The 21,316-nt window shown below is 56.8% G+C and overlaps 3 protein-coding genes across 3 annotated transcripts; 2 read left to right on the forward strand and 1 right to left on the reverse strand.

Moving 5' to 3' along the window:
* Positions 1–1,141: 1,141 nt before the first annotated feature.
* On the forward strand, positions 1,142–3,868 carry VOLCADRAFT_104335 (uncharacterized protein; the record flags this gene model as incomplete). The annotated part of the gene is made up of 7 exons (XM_002949403.1): positions 1,142–1,247; positions 1,327–1,380; positions 1,558–1,614; positions 1,789–1,958; positions 2,625–2,729; positions 3,454–3,522; positions 3,555–3,868. The coding sequence occupies 7 exons, from the start codon at positions 1,142–1,144 to the stop codon at positions 3,627–3,629; spliced, it is 636 nt and encodes a 211-aa protein (XP_002949449.1). The 3' UTR covers positions 3,630–3,868.
* Positions 3,869–4,661: 793 nt separating this feature from the next.
* VOLCADRAFT_59329 (uncharacterized protein) lies at positions 4,662–5,762 on the reverse strand (the record flags this gene model as incomplete). Its single annotated transcript, XM_002949503.1, has 4 exons — positions 4,662–4,946; positions 5,327–5,422; positions 5,496–5,597; positions 5,661–5,762. 4 exons carry the CDS (start codon positions 5,760–5,762, stop codon positions 4,662–4,664), a joined length of 585 nt encoding a protein of 194 aa, XP_002949549.1.
* Positions 5,763–6,086: 324 nt separating this feature from the next.
* On the forward strand, positions 6,087–18,784 carry cyc54 (guanylyl and adenylyl cyclase family member; the record flags this gene model as incomplete). Its single annotated transcript, XM_002949404.1, has 13 exons — positions 6,087–6,197; positions 6,463–6,504; positions 6,596–6,633; positions 7,355–7,613; positions 9,079–9,189; positions 10,295–10,510; positions 10,884–11,085; positions 11,525–16,131; positions 16,848–16,941; positions 17,216–17,508; positions 17,703–17,885; positions 18,145–18,399; positions 18,725–18,784. The coding sequence occupies 13 exons, from the start codon at positions 6,087–6,089 to the stop codon at positions 18,782–18,784; spliced, it is 6,471 nt and encodes a 2,156-aa protein (XP_002949450.1).
* Between the last annotated feature and the right edge of the window lie 2,532 nt (positions 18,785–21,316).

Here is a 21,316-nt window from a genome sequence, read left to right on the forward strand (position 1 = left end):
TGCCCCTTACCTAGCTTGTAGCTCTTAGGCTCTTGGGCCTCTGCTGGCTCGTGTATGGGCACTCGTTACACCTCTCGGGGTATAACGCAACCGAGGTGTAACACACATCCACATCCACACACACACACACACACACAGGGTGAGTAGGTGAGCTCGCGTGTTCTGGGACTCGATGTCCTTTGGAGTAACTACTGAAGCCGGAGGAAGTGGCGTACGACAAGGCGTGGAATATCGTACATCGACAGTGCGGCAATCGCACCATTACATGTTAACCAGCGCAGTGCATTTATAAATCTTTTATTACTGCAGCAGATCGGTGTAATGGGAGTGAATACTCCCTTTTTGCCGCAACTGGCTGTAGAGGATCGGTCGGAACACCCTTCAGACGCAGAGAAAGGAGTGGGAGGAGATGCGTCAAAAGCCATGCGTCAGAAACTAAGCGCAAACGGTCAACCATGGAGATGAGGATGGCAACAGCATTTGAATTCATTACTAGACGAATTGCACGGCCCGTCGGCAGGTCACGTGGAACAAATCTCCCGGGGCCTCAGCCGGGGCGGAAGGGATGGTGGCCTCTTGGTGGCAGATGGTCTGTAGAGTTAGCGTTCCGCGGGTGGGGCCCCCCACAACCTGGGACTGCCGCGTCGTGAACCTCAAGTTTACGACCTGACAACGCCTGCCCGCATGCACGTGCTGTTGCGTGCTTTCTCCACGATATGTGAAGGAACAAATTTCGTGTCCTAATAATTATGAGGACTGAGGAGGGTTGGCAATGAAGGGCGGTAAGTACCGGGGTTTAGGAAGTTTGTTCCGTGTACAAGAACGGAAAGGAACAGCGTTCGATGGGCAAACACTCTCTGGCGCATACCGTACCGGACAGTTGCTACCATGAATTCCTTTGGCAGGAAGATTTCAGGTGGCCTAAAGGCTGTCCTGGATGATGTCCGACGTGGTTGTTTACGTTGGCATGGGCGCTGTACGATAAGACAGTTGTCGTCGCGATGTGATGATCCCAGCCAATCTCACGCGCATCCAGCTCACAAGCTAAAAGGCACCACCGGCTGTTAACTAATTAAGTTATTATCGGTCATAACAATATCAGACTAATTAACTAGGGCGCTCTGGCAGTGACTGCTGGGCAATGTCGCTCGACAATGTCTTGTATGAGCTCCGACATGAAGGCGCAGATAAAAAGCTAAAACACGTCGAGGATGTGGCTGATCGCTCGCAGCCGGCCATTGAGCCAGGTGGACAGGTGCTCTTGGAGTTCCGGGTTAACTGAAAAGCAACCTTGAACGCAACATTCCACGAATTGTGTTCATGCAGGCACTCACGTGCATAACTGGGACAAAGACAGCTTCTTGAAGGAGATTGAGACAGGTGGGGCGCTGAAAGGTGCCACGACGGTCCGAGACCCGTGCATTTCGGTGATAGTCCCTGCAGACAAGATGCTGTTCCTTGTTAGGCAAGATGCTTCGAGGTACATCGTGATTGTACGTATATTAACTATTATATTGATTATCTCCAAGGCAATGCTTCTCCGGTTACTACGCGCAGGTGTCGCCTTGAAGCATGTCAAAGAGTCCCAAGACCGCAGCAGTCCCCGAGTCGAGGGTGAGACACACAACGGACTTGCTCCGAATCTCAGTTTTGTTCACTGGCGTAAAGCACTAGTCACGCAGATGGGGTCTTTCTAAAGAATAACGCCTTTGCAAGCATCCGATGGCACGAACCTTCACAGCTCAGGTCGTCTTGTACCCCTGGCGGCTGTACATTTCTGACCGGCAGGGATTCAGGTTCACCCGAACGATCGCCCATCTTTTCTGGCGGAGGTGAAGGCGGTCGGCGGCCACCACGCGTTGATTAGCGAGCTCAAAGCGGGCGGCGTGGCGCTCCAACATGTGGAATCTCCCGCCGATCGCAGCGCCCCAGCGGTGCAGGGCGCTCAGGTTGGCAAGGTAAGAGGAGGCAAGACTGTCTGATGTGCTCACCTGTCAAACTGCGAAACGGCCAAGCTGCGCGTACCAAACCTCTCATCCCGTGCCCTAACTGCCGTGGGCGCGTTGGTTCATATTTTCCGAACTGTTCATGGGCATGAAATCCACCTGAATCCAGGATTCCCGGTACATGTGTGCAAATCGGTCCACATGCGACCTAAGGTGCTTTCGCCACCGTTTGATGCACAGCTGTATTCCCGAGCTCCTCAGCCGTTAAAGGTGCTATTTGAACCCCTATTGTGCATGGCTGCCTGGGTCGGGGCCGTCAATCGAGTTCTGGTTCCGGGCACGTCAAGAGGGCAGTTGAGTAGTCACAAGCGTGCATGCAAGCCGAAATGGAGAATGGAACCGCATTCCATGGCGGTATTGGAACGTGTGTTGAGTGATGGCGCGGGTGTGTTGGGAGTGGGTCAACGTGAGATCGGCAGGAAAAAGGCTTTCCCGTCAGCAAAAAAGAACGCCCTAGAGAAGAGGTCCCGGAGACTCTGAAGTTTTTGTTATTGCATCATCATTTCATCGCTTCTTCTTTATGGGTTTTTGACTTTGTGCCGCATCGCTGTCCCTGTTGCGCCGTTCGCTTGCCTGTAATGAATATGGACAAACGACCCGTGGGTCACTCGCATACAGTGGGATAAGGACGCCTTCCTGCACGAAATCGAGTCGCCGCACACACTAAAGCACGTGGAGAACGCGGCTGACCGTTCTGGTCCCCGAGTGGAGCCGGATTTGCAGGTATTGGCGGTGGTAGTGTAGCAGTAGTAATAGTGGTAGTCGCAGCAGTATAGTAGTAGAAGTAGTATTACGGCGGGAAATTGCGTCCACTAAAAAGAGCGTGCTTGTTGAGTGGGCACGTGAATGGTTAAAGCTGCCACCAAAAGAGAGGGGTGCGATGCGAATAAACTCCTGTCGTAAGTGTGAGGTTTTACATTTATGTGCAATGCCACTCCAATGGTGTCTGTGTTTGTGGTAGTGCTGCATGCAGCCCCAACATATTGCGATTTACCGCGATACATGTAGGATTACCCCAACGTACCGTAACAAGCACACACACACACACACACACGCACACGCGTACACACCCATAGGCGCTCAGGGGAGTCCCGTACCCTTACAGCCCCCTGCAACCCTTGGGCAGCGGCTGGATGGCGTAGCCGTTCGTTAGCAAAGGTTGTTGCCGGGGAAGATTTGAGCGACACGGGAGGGTGCGGGACAGCAAAGGATCCCCGTGCAGGGTGCAGAATGAGACGTTCGCAGCGCGGGTAGGTTTCCTCAACACCCTGACCCATACACCATACCTGGGCCTGGGTCCGCCATGTGGTCGAGGCGCATTCACCCCATTCTGACAGGCACACTTCATGTTGTTGGTTCAATGCATTTCTGTCTGTATTGCAAAATGCACCATTTCATGACATGTTTGTCCCGCGCCCCGTTTGCCCCGCACAACCCTCCTCCGCAGATCAAGTCCAACAAGCACGATGATCTTTTAAATGAAATCAAGTCCACCAGCCCGACTCAGCTGCGACATGTGGAGGTGAGGTCTTGCTTTCACGGCTGTAGCTTCGGGCGTTTTGTCGGGAGGTATGTTCCAGGCAGATTCACCTGGTTCAGGGGCCATTTAATAGGGCTAAGTGAACCGTGTAGGTGGACTAGTTTGTCCCCTAAAGGGGAACTTTAGGAACCGGGGCTTAAACGCATGGGATGGCCCTTTAGCCTCTTGGATAAACAACTGGCTGAGATCCTTCTGTATATGAACGCTGATCATGGATGACGCAGCTGTATATCGATGAATATGGAGTGCAACCTCGGTAGCCAGCTCTATACAGAGGGATGTGCAGTACATACCTCCCGCCCTGTGCCGTGCTGCAGGGCAAGGCTGATCGCAGCGAACCGCACCTGACGCAAACTGCGGCTATTCGTGTGCACGGTGGCGGCCAGCCGTCGTCGTGCAGCGCCAGCTCGGCAAGTGGGTCGCCGGTGGGAAAGGAACCCCAGAGCGGCTAGGGGTGACCAACAAGCCCTCCTCTTATTTCTCCTGCTAGAAAAGTTCTTGCCGGTTTATCTCCAAATATGTTTTTTGGGGATTGCTGCAGCCGGTTTTAGGCGGGTGTGGATTTTGTGGTCGCCGCGAGGTGGTCTTTTCCTGGGCAAGTATAGGATTAGGGTTTGTGCGGAAGTATGCCGAGTTGTTGGTTGCGGATTAGATATGGATTTCCGAAGAAGGAATGTAAAAAGGATTGTAAACGCGTGGCAAAAAGGGTAAAGGATTATAGAAACAATTTTTGCGTATATGACGTGGATGAGGGTGAGATGGGTAGCTGCGGGCTACAAGAGTATTGCAAATAACACCCAGTCAGTACCATGTGTAGTACACTGTACGAGCGCTGTAGTAGTCGCAACGTTTGCCTCTTTCCAACCTCCTCAACGGTCAAGCGTTCCAGTACTAACTTGAACCTACTATGAAGACGCCCTAGGCATATTCCCGTGTCAGCATGGACACATAAGGCTGGGAAGCGCCTGGGTACTTCTTCCTTGATCCAATCTCCCTTTCCCCCCTCCGTCTTTTGCTTCCATCTCACTACTTCTTCTCGTCAACGTATGTAAGCTGTCTGCATGCGCGCAACTCTTTGCCAGCCAGCATAAGGACGCGCTCATCGCACTTCGTCATCACACACGGCTAGCCGCCTGGCTAAGCTTCTGCTTGATGGCTCCCTGCACGATGGAGTTGGACGTGCTGTTGATGTAGCCTTGGAGATCCGCCTGCGCTTCGCGGCTGCACTTGAAGTAGCCCCACAGGTTGCTACCGTTGAACACGAGCCCCATAATGGCCACAATGATATAAGAGGATGCCCCAAAGAGGCAAAAAACGCAGGCAAGGATCCAGTGCCCCGCCGCTAGCAGTATCGCTAACCAGAAAAACCGCTTCTCGCGTGGTAGGATCGTCCGAACGCCCTGCGGGATTATCGCAAGGGTGATGTGGGGCGCGAGAGGGAGGTTGAAGGAATTGCATGCGGTACGTACGCTTATAGCCCGGGCGAAAAGAATTCCACGAGTAACCTGCGCCAACACGGTACGTATGCTCTACGGCGGATGGGGTAGGGGAGCCTTAACAATAGGACTGCGGGCGAAAGAGGGCTCGTGTTGGTTAACTCCCCCTGGGGAAAAAGAGTGGGAGAAGGTTGAAGAGAGAAGTGTTGCACTTCATTGCTCTCCGTATCCCACCCCACCGCAACCCGTTCAAATTACAAGCACACAGTTGCATTCCCGCGACTTGTCAGTCCCACGCCTTGTCCAGCACTTGCCCAGTCATACCCAACGAATGCGTCACTTACCTCAGGCAGCGTTTCGAACCGCCAAGCCGATCCTGTGTCGTTTGCCTCATTCCACCATCGTAACCCCACAAGGAGGCGTCCGGTAATGTTTTTTGTCTACGCACAGAAACGAGCACCACTTCATGCACGGCACGACAGGCCGTGGTCAAAGGGTACAGCCGGTACTCACCGTCCAGAAATCAAGAGCCAACAGGACGATGCATACAACGAAGTTGACCACAAAAGAGTCACTGACAATAGTACAGATCCAATACCAGACGATTGACACCACCTGTATACGAGCTGCACGGTTTGGTCGCTCGTTATAAGCCTAGCGCAACGCATTGGTACGGACCTTGAAGAAACCATGGAAAAATACTGCTACATTGTGCGAAGGAGCTGGAGGAGATTGTTCCTCCGGAGTGGGCAGGGTGCCTCCTGCAGCCGGTGTTGCCATGGATGTAACAGAGCTTTAATCACTGAGTTGAAGGAAATCAGAGCCCCTGCTTAGTTTTCATCTGCCCAAACAAGTCGGGAGAAAGTCGATCATGTGCAAATGCTTGGAGGCGCGCTCCTAGCCCACGGTTTGATATGATGATAATTTCAGCGTTGGTTTGGATGAGACTTCAATAACTTTTGGATGCTCTCCCTAAACCACAAAGCATTTCTTTTTAGAGTACGGCGCGGTTGCCTCTGTTAATGGTTCCAAGCCTCGGCAGCTTTGCGAAATACGAGCTACAAATACACACATACTTAGGTTATTGGCGTGATTATGTCCTCCATGATACTGCAGAGATCTACTTGGCGGTGCATCTCCAACCAACGCAGGCGCAGCAAGCATGCACCAGCTGCAGCGCCGGTCTGGAACCCACAGAACACTCCAGATCCAATAGTAAGTATACAACATAGATAGTATTGTCATTTCATACATTGCGTGTCTGTCTCACGCTGCTCCTGATTGTCGGTTTACGTACACGAGACCAGGGTTATCCTGCTCCAGTCATTAAGCACAAACCCATGTTTCGCAACCCCATGCGTCTCAAACACGCTTGATAGTGCTGCTCCTGGGGCATTCTGTTTCATATCCCGTCCCAGGGGTAATGGCACGCTCCTTCGCACAGCTAAACATTCAGGTCCCCTCCTCCCGCACGGCGCAGGTTATGCCTTCACCCGCGTTCTCGCCGCGTGAATCAGTCGAGGTGAGCCGTTGGGAACATAGCATTGCCATTACACTAGGACCTTCGCTAATGCTCTGGCTTACTGGTGCCATGCCCGGATTCTCCTTTCCAGGTGCAGCTGAAGGCATTGCGGGCCAACGATGACCCCTGGTCGGTTCCCTGGTCGGCACCTCACAACGCATGGCTTTATTGGTAAAAACGTCGCCGAGCCGAAATTATAGGCATAACAACAGGACGGCGATACGCATGGGGCGCAAGCGGCTTTGGCTGATGTCTCTTTCCTGAGGGTGCGGTTAAAAGACGGACCCCGATGCAAGGAGATTACTACGCATGGGGACTTTCGCACTCGTGCACACGCTGGCACACGCGACATGCACCAAATGCTACACTCCCACATGGCCTGTTGGAGCCATTGATACATGTGACGCGAAGACCTGGATCCTCACACAAAGTCCTGGATTGCACATACACGTAATACGTGCACACACACACACACGTGCACGTGAACTGTGCATGCCGCAACTTTATAAGAGATGGGCGCAAATAACGCACCCACCCTTCCGAGCAGCATGTTACGCAGTCCAGCGTTTAAAGGTCTGCATGCTTAGCTATGGACCTGCGAACCTCATTAAACCTCATTCGGGCGGTAAATTTTTTAAAGCCAGACTGCCCCACTGTAATGATTGCGGCGGTGAGGTTGGCCGTGGTCCCGGTACGGAAGAGGGGCAATGGTGAGGTTGACTGACTGCCTGTGGTTTGACCTGGTCGTGGTCACGACGATGATGGGTAGCGATTGTAGTAATGCAATGGGTCCCTTTCGCTCGCTCCCGCCTGCCCTTGCTGTGCTTATCCGCCTCTCCTCATCACTCAGGCTGAACCATGGCATCCAGACCGCCTATGAGTTCGCGGCGGACGCGGGCGGCATGGAGCGGTCCCGGTACTTTGGCTTCTCCAAGGATCTCTACCATTTCGACCACTACCTGGGCATGTTTGGCAACCTATTGGGCGACCTGGTCAACCACCAATCCTACGAGGTCATGCAGGTGCAAGAGCCGGAGCCAGGCACGTTCGTTTTGCGTGTGAGCGTTATTGGGCCCACGGGTCTGTCCGGGCTGTACGACTTTACGATGGTGCGAAAGGAGTTGGGGCGCAAGGCGGGTTCCTGGATGACGAAGAGCCTCTTGAGAGTCAAGGCGTGAGAGTGCGGGATAGCTTGGTGGGCGTGTCATGATTATTGGCCCCAGGACTAGGACTAGGGGATGTCGGCGAGCCTCAGGCATGACGGGTCTTGTCGGAGTGGTGAGCGTGTCATTAGCCCCGCGCGTTTTGGAGTATTGATCCTTGGATATGTAAATATGCATGCCAGGCACGGTGCTGCAACAGATTATTGAGGATGATTGCAGGGATGGGAACCTCAGGCCAGGTTTTGTTTTCGTACAATGGGATGCCCGATAAGTAGGGTTCGTACACTGGTTGAAGCAGTGGCGTCTATGTAGATTCGACCGGATAGCCGGTGCTGTCCGCATCCAAACACTGCATTCGGCCACATGCCACCATACGCGTCTGACTTGCCAGAGGAGTACCCATCAGATGGGAAGCAACCGGGAGTGCAAATGGCGAAGTATAAGCACTGGATGGGGCTGCCCTTTTCGGGAGCCGCAGCCGTCATGTGGCCAACATATGCTAAGGATTTCATTCCTCGTTTAGCACATCGTAAGCTAATGCAGTTTTGTTTATGTCGCTGGGCTCTGGAGGCAAACAGAGCACGAAGAGGCAAGTACCATGTCCCAGGGGGCAGCGGTTTTGCCGCTGTTGTGGTCCTAATAGCCGAATCGAGGATGAAAACACGTGTTATTGGAATGCCCAGCCTATAATGATATTCGTGCTGAAGAGGGATTCGATCATCAACAGAGCATGTTGGAGGCCATGCAATGGGAACCCGCACGTCTGGCGAGGATGTTGGAACGTATGTGGGCTCACCGAAACTCAATTACCCCCTTTGGACGCTAGCCTGGGCTGATGTGCGGTGTTTTCCTTTCCTCCGTAGCTTTTAGGCGTTGTAGTATTGCCCTTGGGCCTTCGGCTCGTATGGGTAGTCTTACAGGTATGGGGTCACGCACCCCCAACCATGTAACACACACACACACACTCACACACACACACACACACACACACACACACACACACACACACACACACACACACACACACACACACACACACACATGCCACCAAGGCCCCACGTACGGCCCAGGGGCCAGATCTTTGGAAGGTTTGGCTTGGAACGGGGCGCTCTGGCAGCTTCTTATTCGGGAGGTCCTGTTTTTCCTGCTCCACACATTGCATGTGTCTAGAAATTTTGACGGCAATGCAGCAATGGCGCACGGAGCCGTTGGGGGCCTGCTGGTAATGGATGGAGTGTTGAAAGCAGAAGAAGCAGCTGCAAAAAGAAGGATTTTAAGTGAGAGCGGATTAGCCGACAGAGAAGCAATGATGGTGGGCGTTTCCACAGGACACCGAACTTGTGGTGGGCGTTTGGAAGGCGACGCCGCTTACGGTGACAGCGGCTCCTTGGTGCTCCATGCATCGCAGCAGGATCGTTTGCTAATCCTGAGGGTGGCCAAGCAGATCACCGTGGAGGGCCTTGTTTGGGGCTCCCGCCTGCCCCAGTTTGGCAAACCTGTGGAATTGAACTCGAAGACGATGGTACCTTGATCCGCTGGCACCAAAGCTTATTGATTCAGTTACTTCATATTGTTAAGCGGTCTGCCGTTCAACGTCAGGTTGAGTAAAATGTATTGCCTTTGCGGCATAGCATGTCAAGGCCGTCGCAGTATGTTTTCAAGTTATGCATGGGTAGAGATCGGTAATATAGCTGGGAAGCTTCGACTGCTTTATCTTTCCATGCCCTTGATGCCCTCGGTGTTCGCAAGAAATGCATGTTTTTTGATTATCTTGACACATGATCCCAAATTTGGGCAACCGCGACACCAGGGAACCAAGGCTCGCTAGGTGCTCAGGGCGTCAGGATAGTGTACCTCGGGATACCCTTTTCCCATAACGGCTACAGCAGCCGAAGTCATATGGATGGAAGTGACCCGTGTCGCCTGCCTTTAATTCAAGTATTTTAAAAAAAACAAAAGTGTGACTACGAAACTGTTGGACGAAGCTAATTGAAAGTACCGTACTGTAGAGGTTTAGGGTTGTCGAAAGAAATCATGTCCTCCCCGAGACTCGGGACAAACTTGTTATTGTAAACCTGCTGCTGAATGTTTATATATGCTGTCTGATGAAAGGCTGCTCGCAGCGTAAGATACAACCAGGGTTTGTTACACAATCATAGCCGTGGGGGGAGCTATCGCCAAAAAGGATAAGAACCAGCTGAAAGCAATCAAACGTACAAACGACTGAGCCGTCTTGCTTTGTCTGGTTGATAACGGTAAAACAAATTTGATATGCGACGCACAGGCGACGAAATACTCTCCCGCCTTTGTAAGGCTTTACACGTCACTGTGACCATTGCACCGTTATTCATAATATCGACCATCTTTCGGCTCATACGCCCTACCATTGCGCAGGTTACATCAACACCGTTAGTACTGCTGCAGTGCGACAAGCTGCTCCCTTTGTCTGGTTTCTTGCCAGTTTACAGAATTCCCCCAAGGTAGTAAGGACCGCTATCATTTGCTTGTATGAACGAATTAAACTGGACAGGTAGAGCCCCTTGTTATTGGAAATGCCGCAATGCCTAAGATGTTAATATAGTTAGAAAAGATTGCTCAAACTTGTTTCTACGAACCTTCCCGCACAGGGCTGCATAAGGCAGCGGCAGCAGCACTGCACCCGAAGTATGGCAGCTACTTTGCAGCGACTGTTTTGTTGTTTTAAAATTACAGAGACTATCACTCGTGGCAATAGAAGACATAAAGATGATCGGCAGGGAGAAAAGCCTGCAGCAGCCGTTGTCGACAGGGACGCTCCTGTCCACGCCTACTTCTCGCTCATGCTGCAACACATATCGGATCCGGTAAGCCTAATGATATTTTTTTACTGTAAGCCTACAGAACCAGGTATAGACACGTGGGCTGCCTCTGTCTGAGACACCATTCACTCTCTGCAAAGGGAGACCCAAACACAATATTTATCGATATCGATACACATACAATAAATAGCTCGTCATAACCTAAAAGCTAATGACTTTCGCTTAAACCCACCGGTAACGTGGTTGAGCTGTTCACGTGTTACGCTGCGCGAGCCTCCTAAAACAAACACATACCTCCGTCGAGTTACATTTAGAAAGCATCACTTGTTATTTCAAAAGAAATTAATTTTCTTCTCTAACTACTGCAAAAATTCTACTCCTGCTCCCTGCCACGGCCACCGGCGATGCTCCACCCCAGGTCGCTCTATTTTCACAAGCAGGAACCTTGCTCGCCAACAACCCTGCAAGCGTTGAGCTTTTTGATCACATGCGACGGACCACTCTTGGTTTTACGACAGCGGATGGCTTTCCATCCGCTTCCCTACAGCTCCTCTTCGCGACAGACCTCGATGCCTTGCAGGACGCCATGGCGGCGGTGCAGGAGGGCCGCACGTGGAGAGGTGAGGAAGTTGCACGTTGAAGTGCACGGCCTCCGGCTGGGTAAACCCTTACTCGTTCCAACGAGCTTTAAGGAATCATCGGTAGATCGGTTTCTAATGCACCCGTACCCGGTTATTTCCTGATCTGGCTACCCCTCCCCGCTAAATAGGTTCCTTACTACGGTAGCGTGATCCTCTCGCAGCTTTCCCTCAACACTTCTGCCCTTGTACCGCTTGTGCTTCAGGATTACCGAAGGGTTTTCCGCGCAATTGGTGGTGCGTCTTGTGCCCATTGCCAGGCCCTTGTTGCTCCATACAGACTTTCCTTTCCTTCACGGGCAACACAGGCAACCAACAACCAATAACCAACACGCCTAAAAGTTGCTTTACTTCGCGTTTTAGGCTTTCCCTCCTCCGGACCAACCCCAGCTCCTTGCACCCCACCTCCCAAACCCACCAGGGCTGCTGCACGTTCCCCAGCTGCCACAGCTGACCTTTAGCCCTTGCAATGCGGCCGCCGATGCCGGCGGCCCTGGTGACGGCGGCAGCGGCCGCGGCGCTCCATGCAACAACCTAACTTACTCCCAGTACGGGCCATCCAGCCTGTATCCGAGCCATGGGGCATGTTATCCCCCTGCCGATGGCGCCGACGGCTATGCCGACTACGAAGATGGCATGCGGGGCCTCGCCGTCGCCCAGATCACGGCACCGTCTATACCGCTTGCACAGCCGTCATTGTGCTCCTCGCCCTGCACTGAAGCCATCCTAGGCAGCTTGGAAACCACCGGCGGCGCAGCTGTTGCCGCTGCCGCCGCCGCCGCCGCTGCTGCCGCAGCTTCAGCGGGTGGCGCTGGCGGCAGCTCGTTCTGCCCTGCAGAGCGGAGGAGTGAGCTGCTTCTGGACGTCCTTCTAGGTAGCCTGCACGGACGCGAGGGCCATCAAAGGTCGAACCACGCGCCAAACATCAGCGCTGTACAACCGCCAACCGCCAACGACTTCGGCGGGCCTGTCAGCGAGAACGAGGGCGCCAATGGCTGCCCGAGTGGCCGCCTGGAGGACAGCAGCTGCCAAGGCATGGAGCACCAAACCCTACCGTCAACCTCCTGGGGGCCCGCCCTGCCCTTGTGGCAGCGGCCGCAGGTGCTGGGTAGGCGAGAATCCTCCTTGGAGCAGTCCGCGCCCGGCGGTGCTAGCGGCGCCGGCGCCGAAACCGGCGGCTCAGCCAGAGTTATCGGGGCCCGCGGGGCCGCAGGTGCACGCAACGACCATGACAAACATGGAGGCGGCGACGGCAACGGCGGCGACGTGTTTCACTCCTGGGTAGGGCTGACGACCGCGGCGGCGGGTGGCGCTGCCACCGTACAGCCTGGCCGCTGCGCTTCCAACGGCCAGGCTGCTGCTGCTTCTGTTGCTGCCCTGCCTGACCGGGTACTACGCAATGACGGCGCCACAGCACCGACCCGTGGGTCCAGGTCGCTGGACGTCTGCTGCCGCACACTGATGCCGAGTAAAGACTGTATCTCTGGGCCATCCACACGCCAAGCGGCCGCCGCAGCAGTGATTACTGCGCTGCCTTCGTCCTCATCAGCGTCCGCCGTACGGATGCCGCCGGTTCCGAAGCATTGTAGCGCGGTCACCGCTTTGCGTTGTTGCAAGCTGCCCGCTAGCGGCGGCGACAGCGGTGGCGGTGGTGGCGGCAGCGTTGACGACTTGCTTTCGGGGCGGCCGCCGGTCCCGCCGCCGCAGGTTCCTCTGGGGCCTACGAAGCCGTACCAGCAGCGACTGCAGCAGCGCCACAGCGTCCACGCCGGACAGGAGGAAGTGGCAGCGGTGGCCGCGGAAGTCTGCTGCGGCGGCGGTGGAGACGCCAGCCGTACGACATGCGCCACCTCTGGTCGCGGTGCAGCTGCGGCTGGATTGATGGTGGATACTAGCGGGCATGGTGACGCGCGGTTGGCCCCGTCCGGACTCTCCAGGATGGCTCCGTGCCGCGGCACAGCCGGCAGCGGCGGCGATGGCGTAATGGAGAATCTCCCCAGATCACGCAGCAGCTGTGCGCGTGAGGTCTGCTGTCCAGGTTCCGGAGTAGCGACCCATGGGACGCACCACGGCAGCTCCAGCCCCTACTGCCTGCACAGCCCGCATTCCCATTTAAGCCAACAACAGCAATCGGAATTGCAGCTTCAGCTCCGCCGCGCCTTCCATCTAGCAGGCGGCAGTGGTCGATGGGCTTGGCTTCGCTCCGCTCGGCACGCTTCCTGGTGCGGCGGCAGCGGCGGCGTTGGCGTTGGCGGTGACGGCGGCGGCGGCGACTTGTCGCCGGTTCAGGTCGCAGCTCGGAACAACTCCGGGCCATCAGGCCGTAGCGTCACCTGCTCAGCGGGGGCCTATAGGAGCGGCGGCGCCAGCTGCGGCGGCAGTCTGCACGAGCATCATCGGCTGACACCAGCTGCGGCGGCGGCAGCGGTTGCGATGGCGGCCGCCAAGCCTACGGTTCGTACAGAAAAGGAGGAGCATGCACAGAGACGTGACAGCATCAATCGCGTGTGTTGTGACGGGCCCCCGGCACTCACCCCGCAATCCGCAGCCGGCGCGTCGCTGCTGTCGACCGCATTGGCGTGCAGGCACAGACAAGACAGCGGCGGCGGCGCCGCTGGATCGCCGCCAGCAGCAGCAGCAGCAGCAGCGGCGATGGCGGCGACGGCAGCGGAAAAGGTGGTCAACAGAGCGCTTCCCGCCCCCGCTGCCAGCGCAATCACAGCACCAACTCGCCCCGTTGCCGCGGCCGCCGCCGCAATGTTAGCATCCGACGGCGACGACGCCACACGATCGCGCCGGCCGGGTTCTGAAGGCTGCCCAGCGCTACCGCCGCTTTCCTGGGCAAATCACCCCCAACGGCAGTCCGTGCCCTTTCCCGTGACGCAGCCCCGGTCGCCGTCGCAACCACACCTGCAGCAGCCGCAGCAGCGCCCGCCCACATCGTCGCCAGCCCCGCCACCAGTCGTCTTCACGACGGCGGAGTGCGGCGGCAGCCAGTGGTCACAGACCTGTGACGGGATGCTTCTTATGCATAGTCACCAAGAGCAATTGTGGCAGGCTCTTTCAACGAGCACTTGGGGAACGATGGTCGGTCCTCGCGGTCGCAACCGAGCATCGTGCGCAGGAGGCGCTCCTGGCGGCGGCGGCGCCGCCGCCGCCGCCGAGCGCTCATACGGCGGCGCAGCACGTCGCAGCACTGCCTACATGGAGAACAGGTCGGTACGGTGCGGCGGAGCGTACGGCAATGTCGGCGGCGGCCGCGGCCGGCCGTCACCGGGTCTGCAGGCAGAAGATGTGTGCGGTCTGCATGGCGGCCTACAGTCGTACACGCCTTCTGAGTCGTGTACGTCACACAACTCCATTGGAGTGCAGCAGGGATCTCGCAGCGTGCATTTCCCCATGTACCGAGCTACCGGGACCAGTGGAACTTCAACGGGAGCCTTCCCGAGGGATCCCGCGGGCGAGCTCGCAAAGGCCGCCGCGTCCCAAGGCCTGTTAGGCTTCAGCGGCGCGTACGCCTCTGCCAATGCCTCTGTCGGCGGCTGCGGTGGCAGCGGCCCTGCGGCGTGCAGAAGCGTCCCCGCCAACGTCATCCACGGCGGCGGCGGCAGCGTACTGCCGCCGTCAAACGGAAGCGGCGGCGGCGGCGGCGGCGACGGTGATCCAGTGTTCGGCATGAGCACCAGCCCTGATGGCCAGCTCAGTCTTCGCGGTCGACGAATTCTTAGTCAGGCGGGATCACCGCAGGCTCCACCTAGCTCGCGCACCACCTCCCCGGCGAATGATCTGAAAGGCCTCTCATCCAGTCACAAGCGCATGGACGGGACTGCGCCGCGGAGCCCCAGCCAATCCCACGCACCCGCCCTGAGCCCAAGCAATGGACGCGGCAACATGGATATTTATGCAGCGGCGGCGGCAGCAGGAGCAGCAACAGCTGGTGTGGCTGCGAGCATGGCTGACTGCGACGTCAGCACGCACCGCCTCCGCAGCCCGGCGAGCAGGTGCGCCGCCGACAGCTGCCAGTCTCCTCGGGAACGGGTCGCGTACGGCCCGTACGAGATGGCGCCTCTGTCAGAATATGATGACGGCGGCGGCTCTACCGTTGCCGCTGCCGCGTCGAACGGGGGACTCAACAGCGGCCTCAAGGCCCCGCCCGGCCCCGCCAGTCCGACGTCGGGTCTTGCCGTACCACGCATCGTACAGCTCACCATGAGGTCCATGGCACGGGCCGTTGGTTCGCTAGCGGCGATGCAGCAATCGCCATGTACGGCGACGTACGGCGAGCCGCATACATCACGGTACGGCACCTTGGGCAGCCCCGGCGGCTCCAGCCTTTGCATTGCCGATCACTCCGTACGGGCTGGGGTGTTAGTACCAATGTACGGCGGCATGACGACGTGCGAGCACGGTAGTGCGGCGGCGGCAGCGGGAATAGGCTCCCTGGAGCAATCTCGCCACGGCTCCGTCAGCTGCGCCGGCGCAGAGCCGCCTCCATCCCCGTACTGGGGCCGCGGCGGCAGCACCCCCGGGCTCCAAAGCCGGCCCTTCGGGTCTGCCGTACTTCCAGGAATCAGCAATGACGGTGGCGGCGGCGTCAGTGTAACCGCCGCCGCGATGGCAGTGGCGGCCACCTCCGCTAGCTCGTGTCGCCGCCGCTGCACTGACGCGACACAGGATCCTACACCCCATGGGATCCTAAATTCAAATTCAAACTATAACGGCATGTGTGGCGACTGGAAGCAGGTCCTTCCCAATCGGTCGTGCCCGCCCACTTCCGTCCTGTCCGGCGGCGGCACACATGCGGCTCCAGACGACATCGAACTCGTTCCTGCGCCATTGCCCACTACAGCAACCCCGGCGGCGGCGGTGGGGAAGGGTCGTGTGGTTTCGGAGCCGGCGGTGATGCCGGCTATCGGCTCCGGCGGCAACCCCCGTGTTGTGAATGTGGACGGCGGCCGCTGGTTCGAGGTTGTGTTGTCCGGCGTACCTCACCCGGCTACGGGGGAGATCCTCCTTCTGGTGGTGCAGGTAAGGAAACTGTGTGTGTGTGCGTGCGCGTGAGTGCGTGCGTGCGTGCATGTATGTATGTATGTGTGTAGGGGCGGAGGGAGGGCTGCAGGGTTCATTCCGCCCTAAACTGAGGCAAAGACAAACAACCGAGTAAAATGTGGTTTGTGGTTTGGTGGTAATGGAAGGGCAGGACCGGGTACAGCGGGTGACTGGGGAGCGTCGGGGAGCATCCTGCCAGGGATTGCGGTCGTCGCTTCGTTGGTTCGTTGGTTGGTTGGCTGGCAACAGATAACGGGTATGAGGCGCTCGCCTGGCTTTGCATTTGGGCTGCTCCTCTGTGGCGGATCAGGGCGTTGGGCAGTTCCATCAGAAGATTTAAGAAAAAGAGTGTGTACGGCAGGCAAACTGGGCGCACCACTGGCAAATATGGATACCGGGAAGGGAAAGTCGCCCCGCCTCCGGTAATGCAGTTCAGCAAGGAGCTCGAAGTATTCCCGCATGTGCATGTGCATGTGCATGTGTGTGTTGATCTCTCTGTCTCTCTCTCTCTCTCTCTCTCTCTCTCTTTGTGTCTTTCCTTATCCCCCTTACCTGTCGGCGGCCCCCGTTCCTTTCCCTCCCACCCGAAACCTTCCCGCCAAACCACAATCCTCTGCCCCCTCCTCTGCCCCCTCCTCTGCCCCCTCCTCTGCCCCCTCCTCTGTCCCCTCCTCTGCCCCCTCCTCGACGGACAGCACGACGTGTCCAGCAGGGTGTGGGCGGAGAAACACCTCGTCCGGGTGATGGAGGCGGAGCACCTGCTGCTGGAGTCCATATTTCCGCAACATGGTGGGTAGGTGGGTCAGCAGGAACTGGATGTTTTCAAAGGTGAAGGTGCACACACCCGAATGGGGCGCCTCTCTCCATCGTGGGGCATCTCCCGCGGGTCCCGATGCTGCGTGACTAGCAGACCTCCAGATCCACGAGCACCTGGGTGGGGGGTGAGGGTTGGCCTCGGTTCCTTCGTCCGGCCTCCTAGGCGACTGCCTAGCCCCTAACCAACTCCTAGCAAACTAACGGATTGACTCTTGGTATGTAACAAACCTCTTTTTGCGCCATTCAGTTCTGGAGCACATCGCCGTCATGGCCGCGACCTCAGCCCTCCCTGGAGACGACAATCCCCTCCCCGCCGCCGGCGGGGGCCTGCCGCCGGCGGGGCCGGTGGAGGCGCCCGCAAATGCAATCAGCGGCCATGCCCAGGCCGCCGCTGGCAATCACAGCGGCTTTGGCCGCACCAGCACACGCACACTCCCTACGGCCGTTAGAAGCCCGGCGGCGGTGCCCATCACGGGCGACACGTTTCTGCACCTGGCCACCTCCCACAGCGCCCTCACCGTACTGTTTTGCGATATCCAGGTGGCTGGGGGGGACGGAGGGGTAACGGAGGGGGAGAAGCGTGTGTGTATGAGCGTGTGCGTGTTTGCCTGCTTGTGAGGGTTTGTGCCACAGTGTGCTGGCTCTGGTCGTCCTCAGCTGCTACCTCGAAGCCGGGTTCTTCCGCCCCGCTCATCGGACACCCCCTCTCCCCCCCTTGGTCTCCCGCCCCCTAGGGTTTCACCACCATGTGCAACTCCGTGAAGCCCGCCACCGTCATGTCCTTCCTCAACGACCTCTACACGCGCCTGGACGCCATGCTGGATGCGTTCGGAGTGTACAAGGTGGAAACCATTGGCGATTGCTACGTGGCGGCGGGGGGCCTTATGAAGGTGGACGTGGAGACGGGTGCAGTGACGGTGCGGTCGGAGGATGTGGATCCGCAACACGCACATCGCACCGTACAATTTGCAAAGGTATGATAAGACAAGAAAGCAGCTTGGCGTTCCGCTAAGTCAACTCGCGTTCGCTTGTCCCCCCTGAACCCGGCCCTCCGTTCTCCTCACTCCCTCTGCTGCTCCTCCACCCGCTCCGTCTTGCCTGCCCCCCTGCCCGTACACCGTCCTAACCAACCCAACCAACTTGCAGTCATCCCCAAACAACCCCCTACCTGTCCAGGCTCTCCTTCGCGCCGCCAGTGCCGTACGTCTTCCCACCAGCGGTGAGCCTGTGCGGTTGCGTGTGGGTATCCACAGCGGCCCCGCCATGAGCGGAGTGGTGGGCACCCGCATGCCGAGGTTCTGTCTGTTTGGCGACACCATCAACACGGCCTCCCGCATGGAGAGTACGGGGGTGCCGGGGGCAATACACGTCAGCAAGGCCACACGCGACCTCACGCCGGATGAGTGCTGGGAGCCCACGGGGGGTGTCGAGGTGAGGTGTGGACAACCCGGGAGGCTGATGCGGCGAACGGAAGATGGGTTTAGGGTTCTGGGGGTTTCTTCAGTAATAGCGCTTGGATGCTACCTGCCTGGGGGGAAGGGAAGTATGAGCGCCCGGGATAGGAGTAAGAAAATTTGAGATAGCTTTCACCAGGATCCTTTTTTTTCCTGCGGGCAAGACTCCCTTTCCTCTGTCCTTCTTTCTCTCTGCCTCCCATCTTATTTGTGCCGTGTTTATCTCCCTTGTTTGAATTCCCTTTTCGAATCATCAAGTTGTCTCCATTCCCTACCTCCAACTGTGCTGTTTCCAACCGCAGGCTAAGGGCAAGGGTCGCTTGCTGACGTACCTACTGCGACCACAAGCCGCTGCACCGTAGGATGACCTCCTAAGAGCCACGCCAGGTGACTCCTTTGACAGTCAGTTTGCTGCTGTTATTGTTGATGGAGCGTTACACTGTGGGCGGCTCGCCCCGAGAAGGGACAAGCACCGGGGGCCCTGACCGGGGGCCGAAACACAGCGCAGGGACGGGCGCGCGGCTCTACGTCCGTCTGTTCCTCCGCGCGCGCCTCATTCCCTCACTCACGCCAGCCGGGGCCCTCTCCCAGCCCCTGGCTAGGCATCACAGCGGCGCAGAAGACTGCGAACCGAACTAAGCGAGAGCCGCACGAGAGGCGCCACACCACCTCTGGGAAACCTAAACAGGCTATCTGCCCCCACTTCGCCTGGCCAGCCTATTCGCGCGCTCTCGTCCCGCTTGACCGCCAAAACAAGAACAAACAGAGAACATCACCGGGCAGGGGCTCTACTCAGGGGGCTCCACTACACACTCAAAAACCGAGGCAAGGGAAGACCGACCCACGTCAGGCACGGCCCCTCAGCAGACTCTCCTAGTCAAGGACACCCACACAGCCTGCAAGGCAAGAGATACACGGAGGAACACGGGCCTGAGACGACACACCACAAAAGCCGAGATGCGTTGTTGTTGTTGCAGTGGTCGTGGTCATAATGGAGTTCTATAGTTTACATAGTGCAGCTCGTGTTAGTGTTGGTGTGGTCGCAGTGTACTCGTCTGAACGCAGCTATTAGCTTTGAGAGTTAAGAACCACAATAAGCAGAGAGCCAAACACAAGACTGGCAGACAGGCAGGGTAATAACTCGTCGTCCAGCCTGGACGACGGAGGAACATACAGTTAGCAGGGAAGGACAGCTAGCCGGGCAGCAGGCAGGTAGGTACGTGCCGACGCACGTGCGTGGGCACAGCAGATAGGCAGCAGCAGATAGCGATACCAGGGTGTGGCAAATCATGCAGCCATGAGGCACGTCGCGGGGTGAGTGGGAATTCCCACCGGCAAACCGGCTGCCGGATCTAGGCTCCCCTGCCCCACCCAGGAGGTGCCAGCCGCCACTTAGCGATGCGCATGAACGCCACTCTTATAAATCCATGAAGCACCGAAGCTCAAAAGGGTCAGCTGCAGGACCCGTACATGGATTCGTACACGAATGAATAGCGTTGCAGCGGATCTGTCTGATGAGCTATAAGCTCACCCGTCCTGCGGACCGCAAAACCCAAACACGCCATTATATGTCATGATCATGGTGGGCCATTCCTATTACGGCAGGTTGTTCATCTGTGCGTTTAAATAAACTGAATGGGCCACCTGTACACGTGTCAACGAGTGGTGTACAGGTGCGCGTGTATGATTGAATGAATGATCGCGAACATTGAAAAGCGTTACAGAGGATCCAGCCGGGTGTGCCCGCGTGTGTATATGTATGTATGTATGTATGTATGTATGTATGTATGTATGTATGTATGTATGTATGTATGTATGTATGTATGTATGTATGTATGTATGTATGTATGTATGTATGTATGTATGTATGTATGTATGTATGTATGTATGTATGTATGTATGTATGTATGACGTTGATTACACTGTGGGCTGAAAAGCCGGGGGCCCAGGGCCGAAGCACAGCGCGGGGGGCGGGTGCATACGGCTGGTTAGTCTCATGCACTCCGCCCCCGGGTCAGGCCGCACGGGAAACGACGGCCGGCACGCAACAGCGCTTGTTTGGCGCTCCAACTAGACGGGATCTATGCCCGTTGGTCTCCTAACATAAACGAAGTCGCAACTGGGGGACTCTTCCTGCCGACCGAACGAACCGAGCATCTCAGAGAGCTCGCAACCAGGACCTGGGCGACCGGGAGCCCGACGCGTCATCCCGGGCTGGGGAGGTCACCAAGCTCAAAAATCCTCACGCAATAAAAAGAGCGCAAAGAGCTCACACCACAAGACGCCAAACAGCCTCCTGAGACTACTACCCTCCTCCGCCTCTCCCTCCCTGGGCTAGTCCAGGGGAGATAGCCCCCGTCGGGGGGATAACACCGCACAAGTGCGCGCCCTTCCACAGCACTGGGTCTAACTAGAAAAGTACTCAAACGGGAAGACCCTGCGGCAACGCAGGGCGAACAAGCCTGTATGTATGTATGTATGTATGTATGTATGTATGTATGTATGTATGTATGTATGTATGTATGTATGTATGTATGTATGTATGTATGTATGTATGTATGTATGTATGTATGTATGTATGTATGTATGTATGTATGTATGTATGTATGTATGTATGTATGTATGTACATATGCCCATGGTTTATATGTCGCATGCGAACTTGCGTTCGGGAGGCTGGGGCCGCTGTGCCGCTGTGCCTGCTGCTGGCATGTGAGAGCGAAAGGGAACCGAGCTTGTTTAGGTTCCGGAGCTGCACAACAGCAGGGGCTGCTGCCACCAGCACCACCACCAGGAGGGAACTGAACTGATAGGTGGAGGTATAGGCGCGCGTTGACGTTACTTGGCGTGATGAGGTAGGGCCAGTCTCGAAAAGTGCGCGAGATGCACGTCATTG

This window comes from Volvox carteri, assembly GCF_000143455.1.
Source record: "Volvox carteri f. nagariensis unplaced genomic scaffold VOLCAscaffold_14, whole genome shotgun sequence".
Classification (NCBI taxonomy): Eukaryota; Viridiplantae; Chlorophyta; class Chlorophyceae; order Chlamydomonadales; family Volvocaceae; genus Volvox; species Volvox carteri.